Raw genomic sequence first — 11,580 nt, 5'->3', positions numbered from 1 at the left:
ACATCAAATATCGTATATTAACGAATATATGTGGAATCTAGAAAAATGGTATAGATGACCTTATTTGCAAGGAAGAAATAGAGACACAGACGTAGAGAACAAACTTATGGATACCAAGGGAAAAGGGGGGGGGTGGGATGAATTGGGAGATTGGTATTGACATAAATACACTATTGATACTGCGTAAAAAATAACTGATGAGAACCTACAGGATAACTCAGGGAACCCTACTCAATGCTCTGTGGTGGCCTAAACAGGAAAGAAATCCAAAAAAGAGGGGATATAGGTATATGTATAGCTGATTCACTTTGCTGTACAGTAGAAACTAACACAACATTGTAAAGCAACTATACTCCAATAAAAATTTTAAAAATATATATGCACATATATGTATATTACACTTCCTATCTATTTTTATTTTTATTATTTTTTCTAGTAGAAACTAACACAACATTGCACTGTTGTGGCCTCTCCCGTTGCGGAGCACAGGCTCCGGACGCGCAGGCTCAGTGGCCATGGCTCAGGGGCCCAGCCGCTCCGTGGCATGTGGGATCTTCCTGGACCGGGGCACGAACCCGCGTCCCCTGCATTGGCAGGTGGACTCTCAACCACTGCGCCACCAGGGAAGCCCTACACTTCCTCTATTTAAAAAAAAACCTGGTATAGCTCTTTCTAATGACTCTCTTGGCTCTGATGCAGCAAATCTTCTTGAATCCCTTTCTGTTATATCTGGATCATTCCTTCCTTTCTAAGTTAAGGTTTGAACTCTGACTATTGTATTCTGGACAGGTTTCTGTCACTTGATGGCATGGGGACAGGGGAGAGTTCTCATACAACCTTGGTCTGGGGACCCAAGAGTTGCTTTCCTTTCTCTGTCTGTATGTGGGTTCACACAACCTATGTGGTTACGAGAACTGCTCCAATAGAAGGATATCCCTGGGGTTCAGATTATTACCTCAAAATCACTTTGGACCTGGAAATTCTCACTTCTACAAGAGGCACACTCCTGACAGTTGGATTTATAAGTTTCACCAATTTTCCTTTATCACCCATGTCTTGTTTTCATGAATTTTTCTTTCATCACCCATGTTTTGTTAAAGAAGAATCAGAACTGGGCAGTAGTTAAGTGATAAAAACAGGTTTTGTCCAGGACAATGGCAATAGGGGAAAAGAGACCTCAGTGCGGAGGTTCAGCTCTGAATACAGACAGCATGGACAAGAAGTGTGGCTACAAACTCTGTGGATGAAAAATTACTAAGAGGAAACATCAGGGGTAAGGGGATGGGATGGTCTGGCTAAATCACCCTAACAGAAGTCTTGTTGAAGGAGTCTTGATGAAGACATCACCTGGGGGACGGTGGAAGATGAGGAACCTGATTAGGTACTGGGGATGGAGGATGGGGGATTCTTGCTAAAATTGGATAATGCAGAGACAAACATGGAATCTAAAAGTCTGTATAGCACAGGGAACTGTACTCAGTACCGTGTAATAACTTAAAATGGAAAAGAATCTGAAAAAGAAGATATATATGTATAACTGAATCACTTTGCAGTACGCTTGAAACTAACAACATTGTAAATTAACTATACTTCAATCAAAAAAGAGTTTTTGCAGAAAAACAAAAACAAAACAAATAATCAGGGCCTATTTGAAGAAGGGTTCAGGGGAGCCTGAGTAGAGTTTGGACAAGGAGAGAACCTTAGTTAGTTAGTTACTTAGCTAATTTTATTTTCTATCAGGTTCACTGGGGAGAGTGCTGTGCCAGGTGAGGACAGGGGACCTCTCTCAGCTGCAGGGGAGGAGCAGGGATTGGGGGTGGGGAGACCTGTGATCCGCTTGATCGGTGAGATATAAGGTGAGTGAGGGTACAGTCAGTGTTTCCCTAAAGAATTGTGAACCCTCATAAAAAGACAAGAGGTAGGGACTTCCCTGGTGGCACAGTGGTTAAAGAATCCGTCTGCCAACGCAGGGTACACGGGTTCAAGCCCTGGTCCAGGAAGATCCCACATGCTGCGGAGCAACTAAGCCCGTGCGCCGCAACTACTGAAGCCTGCGCACCTACAGCCCATGCTCGGCAACAAGAGAAGCCACCGCAATGAGAAACCCGCGCACTGCAACGAACTGTAGCCCCCGCTCGCCAGAACTAGAGAAAGCCCGAGTGCAGCAACAAAGACCCAACACAGCCAAAAATAAATAAATTTAAAAAAAAAAAAAAAAAAGACAAGAGGTAAAGAGCAAAGCCCTGACTTTAATCCTGGGAGAGTTATGAGAGTACATGATGCCCAGAGCCACTGCAGCCCTCTTGAGTCCATGAGGTACTAAGCCCAAGATCAAAACACCAATGAGGTGAAGGTGGCCAAGCAAACATATGGAAAGAAACGAGGACGTTTCTGCTGTCACTGAGCTGCTGCATCAACTCTACAAGCTCCAAACCTCAGGCTTCTTGTTATTGCTTAAACTTTGGTTATCGTTTTTTAATTTGCTTCTAAATTTATTCTAATTTATACAGAAAAGGCAGGTAAAAGGAAGAGGCTGGCGGGACCTTAGATCTACTCTTTAGTAGAGAAGAGTCATTATCAACATGTGTGTGAGTGCTGGTGGGGATTTGGAGGCATAAAGGCAGGAAACATAAGTAATGCTCTCCCAGGCATGTCATGCTATGCCCATGGCTAGAGAAACCCAAACCACTCTGAAGAGTTCATGAATTCTACTCTTTCCCTATCTTTATTTCTCTTTTTATATCTTTAGGATGAAACAGCCTCTTGTTCTCCTTAATCCCTCCATCCTCCAGGGGTCATTCAAATAGAATTGTGGTCAAGAAACAGGAAAAGTTGGAAAAGACCAAGTCTGTGGGATATATGAGTCTCTTCAACACCAAAATTGTGTTCCAGGTTTTCCCTCCATTCTCAGCTGTTCCTGCAGGGGAGATGCTGACTCATCCTGCCATTTCCTATCAGGGTGCAATCTGAGGATTTACAAAGAAAAATGAATGCTCGATTCCTGGGATGGGGAGCGGGAAGATGGTTCTGGATTTAGGATTCATAGCATGGAGGAGTCCAGAGTGAATTCTGAGAGGGGCTATGCATGTGGGAAGAAAGAACTTAGACCCCAGACCTACCGCCACAGCCTTAGGAGCTGGAAGGGGAGGCCACTGGTCAAAGAGCCTCGGGGATCTGAGTTGGTTCTCATCAGGAAGTCCATTTCAACAGTGGACATGCCTGCTTGTCTCTCTTGATCGATGCCTCCACATGGTCCCCGAAACAATGGCTGTCAGGTCCCTCAGTGGAGGTTGGATGGATCCCTCTGGATGAAATAGGCTTTACCCAGGGGTGTGTGTGAGCTTGAAAGTGAGACCCCATTCAGAAAGCAGATGGGTTGCTGGTCAATAGAATAGAATAACAGATGAGCATAGGAATTCCTCAAGAGTTTATACCCATTGTACTAACATCTTCTAAACTTCAGGAGTTTCCCACTTACAGTCAATCTACTCTGTAGCTGTTGAAATCTAACATCTTGTGTGATTCTGGGCTGGCTAAGAAGAAAAGTATCACAGGAGAGCTAGTTCTTGCCTTTTTCTCCAAGTGTGGTTAGGATAGAAAAGTTCCCTCCTAAATAATCTGTTTTCTTTACAAGGGTTCCGGCCCCCATCTCAGATCAGAAACCCCACAGCCACAGAGGGCTATCTGAATCCTTTCTTTGGTGCCTCTTCTTTTGCATCCCTCCCCTGTCTGCTGCACCAGCACACCCTCTGCCCAGTCTCTCTGTATGGGTCTGATGCACTCCCCAGTCTCTGAGCACTTCCTACCAGGGTGTTACTGCGGACTTAGGGGCAGCTCCTCTGGAGCCTGGCTTTCTGGATAGCAGGTCAGCCGGGAGGCTGTGGGGCGAGACCAGATTAGTAAACCTTCTCTCTTAAGTGAACACGCATGCTCTGTGCATGTCCCCTGCTGTGCACCATGAATGCCACTTTATTATTTTAATTTTTAGCAGTGAGTGGAGACATCATCCTGACCCAGATGCCCAGACATCAGGACAGAGAGTCACCATTTCCTATCAAGCCAGTGCCAATGTATACAGAGAAATACCTGGATCCGAATAAAACTTGGACAAAGGTTTGAGCCCTTTATATCTCACATCTCTACCTTGGCCCCTGCTGTCCCAGCCCAGCAAAGCAGCAGGGGAAGTAGAACCTACTAAGCCTTTAGCATCAGCGCCCTGGAGCCTGGGGACTCCGGGCAGTGTTACTGCAGGCATGACTGCAGGTAGCCAAACCACAGTGGTGCAGCCTGTGCAAAAACACTCCTGCTGCCTTAGGGCCTGAGTTTCTAAGGAACCTGCCTGCCGCTAGGCAGCCAGTATCCTGTACCAGTGAGATGCAGCTCACATGGAGCTCCTGAGTGAAAATACACATTCTTTTGCAGGTGGATGTAGAAGTTGCTGTTGGTACCCTCAGGTTTTCCACTTCCGTGCGCCTCTGCTGACTTCCTAAACCCCATCTGTGCCTCACTGCTCACGCTGAATAAGGGGGAAACAGCTGTGCCTGCATGTGTCGCAGGTCAGAGGGCCTTGGAATGAGCACCTCCTAGGACAGCCCTCAACAGAAGGAGGTGCGTAAATACCTCAGCGCCCTCACATCTCAGGTGGAATAACTCAGGGACATTCACCTTGTTTCCACGGTGGGGTTGAGGTCCAGTCAGCCTCAACAGCAACAGGCCTGCTGATGTGTGCTGTCACGGCCCATCTTCTCTTCCCTCCTCCCCTGGCAGTGCTCCCTGCACCTCTCACATATGCTGTATGCCCTGTGAATTCTCACTAGAGGAGTCTCTCAATCCCTAAGACCCACAGACCAGAGGGCCCCTGAGTCTCAGATTCCTCCCAGCTTTATGGCTTCACATATCTGTGTATTGCTCCCCGTTCTCTCTTCCTCCTAGCCATGTGCTTTACGATGTTCATTTAGGGGAGAACTAATTTATGTTCTGGCGATATTAGAGGGGTTGATGATCTGAATTATGTCACCCCGCAGTTGCCAAAGATGTCCACATCCAAATCTCTGGAACTTGTGAATGTCACCTTCTATGGCAAAAGGATCTTCGCAGCTGTGATTAAGTTAAAGATCTAAGGGGATATTACGCTGCATTACCTGGTGAGGTGGTGCTAAGTGATCACAGGGGTCTTTATAATAGGGATGTTGGAGGGTTAGAGTTATGGAGAGGAGAAATGATGGAAAGAAAGGCCAGAGGGATGTGAGGAAAAAGCCATGGGCCAAGGAAAGAGAGTGGCATCTAAAAGCTGGAAAAGGCTGGGAACAGATCATTCCATTTCGCTGCCACAAGGAACACAGTGCTGTCGGCCCCTGATTGCCAACCAGGGAGACCCAGCCAGACTTCCCACTCACAGAACTGCAAGGTAATAAGCTTCAATTATTTGAAGCCAATAAGGTCGTGGTGATTTTTTATAGCAGGGAAGTTATATGAGGAGAGGGAACATCTACTGCATCTCTGGGTGGATAGATATTCTCTGTTCTCCCAAAAATTTCTGACTTTTTATCACTTGGTGTCAATTTTGATAAGAGATGGAGAACATTTTACTGCAGGAGAAGCAGAATTTCTTAGGGAGAAAAGTCTCTTGGATAAGATGCCTTGCTTAGCTCTTGTACAACCTGGGTATCTGAGAGCCTGGGGTTAGCTCCCAAAGCACATGTGAAAAGGGGGAAGTTGTTGTTATCTTTTTTTATTTATTTTTATATTATGCTGGATTATCTGGGGAGGTTGAATTTCTTTATAGGACACAATCTTAGCAGGGAGAGACAGAGGTGGAGAAATGGGAAGGACACGTGGAGATGAGGAATCGAGGCAATGCAAGAAGTGCCTCTTCTCACAATCTGGAATAATGTCACTGAGAGTTTGCAAAGGTTTGGAGAGAGTTGTGCTTTATAGGAGAAACCGCTGAGGGCTGAGTTTAAGGTGAAGGTCAGCATGGTGTGGGGCAGGAGCCCCAGGGAGCTGTAATCTAACAAGGTCCTTCTGGTTTTGTCTTTTCTCCTACTTTATAGGCCATGAGCTCATTTATGGGTTGGATGTGGCCTCATGGAAGGAACAGATTTAATGTCACACAGATCTGACTTTGAATTCCAGCCCAGCACCCGCTGACCATGTGACATTGGCCAAACCACACATGCGCTCTGATGAACTCTTCTCTTATCTGTGAAATAGATCACTACCCACGTAAAGGGGTGTTGTGAGGGTTAACCAGATGATGCACTACGATGTGTGTGTGTGTGTGAAGAGTACCCAGGTGGTCTATTTTACGCACCCTTGAATATTTTAGAATGAGGGTGCTATGGAAGATATTACTAGCCATATATTATCATTTCTACTGAAAGTCATCAATATTATTCCACAAAATAAATACATCCCTCACTGTAGCCTGTGACGTTTCATGTGCATTTTTTCTACCGTAAAATCTCTTTTCCAGAGATTTTTCTTTTCTTTATTTTTAATGAGGAAAAGGGATTTTGAGGGAAGGAGGTGGGGCAGACAATTAGCTTTCCCAGGCAGCAGATGGGGCAGTGAACTTCCCTCTTCCCTAGAGCATCACAGGACCCTTCTTCCCCTCGCCTCCAGAGCCAGGGGTGAGGCTCCCACAAGAATCACCCAAGGGGCAAGCTCCAAGGGGCACACTGAACTCCCTTTTTAGGCCTCTGTTTTCTAGGCTTTGCCAAACTTTGGAAAAAGTCTGACTCTGCTTTGAATGCTAGGGAATTCCTCAATTTAGATAGATGAGAATCTCAGTTTCCAGTGCTCAGGGCATTTCTTATCAAGAAGGGGATAATTACTGAGGAGCTGTCACCAGACCACAGGCACTGTGTGTAAACCCAGCCTTCACCCTCCTATCCTGTGTCCTGCAGAGCCTGTCCCATTCCCTGCAGGGCTGGTAGTCTCAGAGCAGTGAGCTTGGTTCACTGACCTCATATCTGGTGGTCAGTGTTGGCTGTTGGCTGAGGGGCCTCAGTTCTCTTCCACATGGCCTCTCATCCTCCAATAGGCTAGATCAGCTTTCTTATATCCAAGAGGGAAGGTGGAAGCTGCAAGGTACTTGAGACCTAGACTCCAGAACTGGCACAGGGCTCCTGTCATCACATTCTGTTTGTCAAAGTGAGACCCTAGACCCAACTTGATTCAAGACATGATGAATTAGACTGCAGTCTCAATCGGAGTAACATATTTTCTGATCTACCATAATCGTCTTATAACTTTAATTATTAATTATAAGTTTAACAAACATAAAAGACCCCAAATAGCCAAAGCAACCTTCAGAAAGAAAAACATGGAGCTGGAGGAATTAGGCTCCCTGACTTCAGACTATACTACAAAGTTACAGTCATCAAAACAGTATGGTACTGACATAAAAAACGGACACATAGATGAGTGGAACAGGATAGAAAGCCCAGAAATAAACCTATGCAACCATGGTCAATTAATCTATGACAAAGGAGGCAAGAACATACAATGAAGAAAAGACAGTCTCTTCAATAAGTGGTCCTGGGAAAACTGGACAGCTACATGGAAAAGAATAATACTAGAGCATTCTCTAACACCAAACAGAAAAATAAACTCAAAATTGATTCATGACCTAAATGTAAGACCAGATACTATAAAACTCGTAGAGGAAAACATAGGCAGATCACTCTTTGACATAAATTGCACTATCTTTTTTGATCCACCTCCTAGAATAATGAAAATAAAAACAAAAATAAACAAACGGGACCTAATTAAACTTAAAAGCTTCTGCACAGCAAAGGAAACCATCAACAAAACAAAAAGACAACTCTCAGAATGGGAGACAATATTTGCAAATGAAGCGACTGACAAGAGATTAATCTCCAAAATATTCAATCTACTCATGCAGTTCTATGTCAAAAAAACAAACGTCCCAATCAAAAAATGGGCAGAAGATCTAAATAGACATTTTTCCAAAGAAGACATACAGATGGCCAAAAAGCACATGAAAACATACTCAACATCACTAATTATCAGAGAAATCCAAATGAAAACTACAAGTTATCACCTCACACCAGTCAGAATGGCCATCATCAAAAAGTCTACAAACAATAAATACTGGAGAGGGTGTGGAGAAAAGGGAACCCTCCTACACTTTTGGTGGGAAAGTAAATTAGTACAACCATTATGGAGAACAGTATGAAGGTTCCTTAAAAAACTAAACAGAGAACTACCATGTGATCCAGCAATCCCACTCCCGGGCATATATCCAGAGAAAACCATAATCCAAAAATATGTATGCACCCCAGTGTTCATTGCAGCAGTGTTTACAATAGCCATGACATGGAAGCAACCTAAATGTCCATCAAAAGAGTAATGGATAAAGAAGAAGTGGTACATATATACAATGGAACATTACTTAGTCATGAAAAAGAATGAAATAATGTCATTTGCATCAACATGGATGGACCTAGAGATTATCATACTAAGTGAAGTAATTCAGACAAAGACAAATATCACATGATATCGCTTATATGTGGAACCTCAAAAAATGGTACGAATGAACTTATTTACAAAACAGAAATAGAGTCATGGATATAGAATATAAAAGTAGCTTTAATATTTATAACAATTTCTCCATTTTGCTTCATATTTGTTTGTATTTCTTTCAGGTGCTTATCTTTTGACTTCTTTCACTACATGGTTGATTAGAGGGCTGGAATTTCAGGATAGGAGCCTGCTACCTAGTAGAAACACCTATTTGTCTTGGTACCTTCATAAGCCAGGAGTAATACCCAGAATCTTTTTGCTACCATCATTAAAAAAAAAAAAAAAAAAAACAGGTCAAGGAAAGCAAAAACTTTAAGAAATAGATAAAATGAAAGAGGAAATAATATTTTGAACAGTGAAATATGGAACACGTGTAATTCTACTTGTACCTCTACACCATGGCTGATCTTCGTTAACGAGATTATTGCCATAGGGTTCAGAGTTTAAAGATGAACATAATTTTTGCTCGGTTATTTTTTCAGCATTGTTTCAAGATTTTATTCTTGAATATTTCCCAGAGAATATTCAGACCAGATGTTCTTGTGGAATCTTACATAGTATCGTATTAGTTAATTTGTCTTGGTCAATTAAGTCTGACTTTGGATTTAAATTATCCAAACTTTAATAAGATGGCAAAGTCAACTTTTTCAATTTCTCCAAGGTTTTATTTTCAAGACAAAAGCAATTTGACATTGGCACTATGTTTCAGGAGCTGTTCAAGTCAACATGACCTGCACCAGGCTGACACATGAGAATAGTCGTGTTGTTTTCCTATTTAATGAAAGCTGGTGTGACAGACTGATGCCCTGAGCAGTGGTGGTCTGGAACTGTGTTCCATAATGACCATTCTTAAATAAAAACCCAGGAATGTGTCAATGATAGACATAGGCTGCACTGAGACGTTAAAATAAAGGATCCAGGGCTTCCCTGGTGGCGCAGTGGTTGAGAGTCCGCCTGCCGATGCAGGGGACGCGGGTTCGTGCCCCGGTCCCGGAAGATCCCACATGCCGTGGAGCGGCTGGGCCCGTGAGCCATGACCGCTGAGCCTGAGCGTCTGACACCTGTGCTCCACAATGGGAGAGGCCACAACAGTGAGAGGCCCGCGTACGGCAAAAAAGGAAAAATAAATAAATAAATAAAAATAAATAAAGGATCCAGTCATTGCTTTTCTCAGAAAGGGCATCTCCTTTTGAAATGTAGACTCATGGCTGTGGCTTCCAACATAATGGCTAGTGAGAACCTTAGGTCCTCACACAGAGCTGACAAGACCCAGGAAACCCTGCAGGACCTGGTTCTACCAGGTGAGAAAGAGTCAACAGGAGATGAGTTTTTCTAAGCACCACTCAGAAAAAATAATATAAAATCGTTGTTTTTTCATTATGTTCCATCATCCCAAGTGAATTTTTTCCTTTGATTAATCTGACATGTATATGTGTATATATATGTGTGTGTGTGTGTATGTACAAAACATATATATATATAGAGAGAGAGAGAGACAGAGAGACAGAGACAGAGAGAGAGAGGGACAGAGACAGAGACAGAAAGAGACAGAGATAGAGAGACAGAGAGAGACATAGAACTATGATAGATTATTCACCAGAGTAAAACAACTGGTTTTCAGGTATTTCATTTTACTGTCAAGTTCCTGTGACTTAAGTGGTCTTTGAAATATAATTCATGAGGTCTCAGGAAAAGACCAGTTCTAACACCTGTTTCTAACATTCTTAAACAGGTAACCTGGGAACTGCACTTACCTGACGGCTCTTGAAACAGCTTGACTCTATGCAGTTATTTGGAGAAAGTTCTGATGGTCAGTGCTAGTGGGGAAGGAGCTGTTCTCTTATCTAGATCAGCCTGGAAGAATCAGAGCAAGATGACTGTTCCCCTCCCGGATATTGACCCTGGACACACATGTCTACACCTCAGGGTCTCTGATGCTTTCTTAGAGCCGCAGGCCACGTACACTGGGTTCTTGCAATCAATCCGGACTTTCACAGTGGAATTCTTCTTCCCACTATTCCAAGAAGTATGGATTTTAGGTGTTCATTTTATTCCAAACACAGAAGGCCTTTATTTCACTTTGCTCAAAGTTGGGCCCCTCCCTCCCTCCCCCTGGCTCTTTCCACACAGCTGCCCCCCTCCCCCACCAGGGGATTTGCATCTTGTTCCCGAGGGAGGACCTTCCCCTGCAAGTGTGAGATAAAAGCTCAGCTCCAGTCGTGCTCTGACTTATCAGGACTCATCAATTCCAGCTTCTGAAAATGGGGTTCCCTGCTCAGCTCTTGGGCCTCCTTATGCTCTGGGTCCCAGGTAAGGACGGAGGGGAGATGAGAAGGAGGGTGGGAGGGTGAGCTCTGGGGGCACCACTGCTTTTCATGTGTCTTTGTCCACATGTTAGATGCATACCATACCCTCTGCAAAAGACATGTGATGTTTAGTGATATGAGAATGAGGATGAATCTGGAAGGAACAAGCAGTGTCTGTCCTCTGGTGAAGATGGTGGCATAGAAAGAGTGGTCAAGTGTACATGACGTCTAGAGAACTCTTTGCATTGTAAATCTTGGGTTCTTTATGAAATTGGGTATTTTGGGTATTCTTCGGAATCAAAAAGAAAAAAAAAAATAGCCTGACGTCAATAACAGAAGACAAATTCTGAAACTGTTTCATAAATTTTGTCCAGAACTTTGTTGTTTTCTTTCATTATTTTAGGATCCAAGGGGGATATTGTGCTGACCCAGACTCCACTCTCTCTGTCTGTCATCCCTGGAGACCCGGCCTCCATCTCCTGCAGATCCAGTCAGAGCCTCCAAGATAGTGATGGAGACACTTACTTGAATTGGTACCTGCAGAAACCAGGCCAGTCTCCACAGCTTCTGATCTATGGAGCTTCCAACCGGGCCTCTGGGGTCCCAGACAGGTTCACTGGCAGTGGGTCAGGGACAGATTTCACACTAAAAATCAGCAGGGTGGAGGCTGAGGACGCTGGAGTTTATTACTGCCAGCAAGGCATGGAAGATCCTCCCACAGTGG

General features: G+C 43.9%; 1 gene segment (V, D, J or C); it reads left to right on the top strand.

Annotated features, from left to right (window-relative positions):
• Window positions 1-10,760: 10,760 nt before the first annotated feature.
• The window catches only part of LOC112398941 (immunoglobulin kappa variable 2-29-like), a 75,091-nt gene continuing 74,271 nt past the window's right edge, over window positions 10,761-11,580 (top strand). Inside the window, 2 exon segments of the V gene segment in view lie at window positions 10,761-10,860; window positions 11,260-11,571. Of these exon segments, the coding sequence occupies window positions 10,812-10,860; window positions 11,260-11,571 (361 nt within the window).

Source organism: Neophocaena asiaeorientalis, unplaced genomic scaffold (genome assembly GCF_003031525.2).
Source record: "Neophocaena asiaeorientalis asiaeorientalis breed wild unplaced genomic scaffold, Neophocaena_asiaeorientalis_V1.1 scaffold114, whole genome shotgun sequence".
Lineage (NCBI taxonomy): Eukaryota > Metazoa > Chordata > Mammalia > Artiodactyla > Phocoenidae > Neophocaena > Neophocaena asiaeorientalis.
The sequence above is the reverse complement of the archived record's forward strand: the minus strand, read 5'-3'. Positions and strand labels throughout refer to the sequence as shown.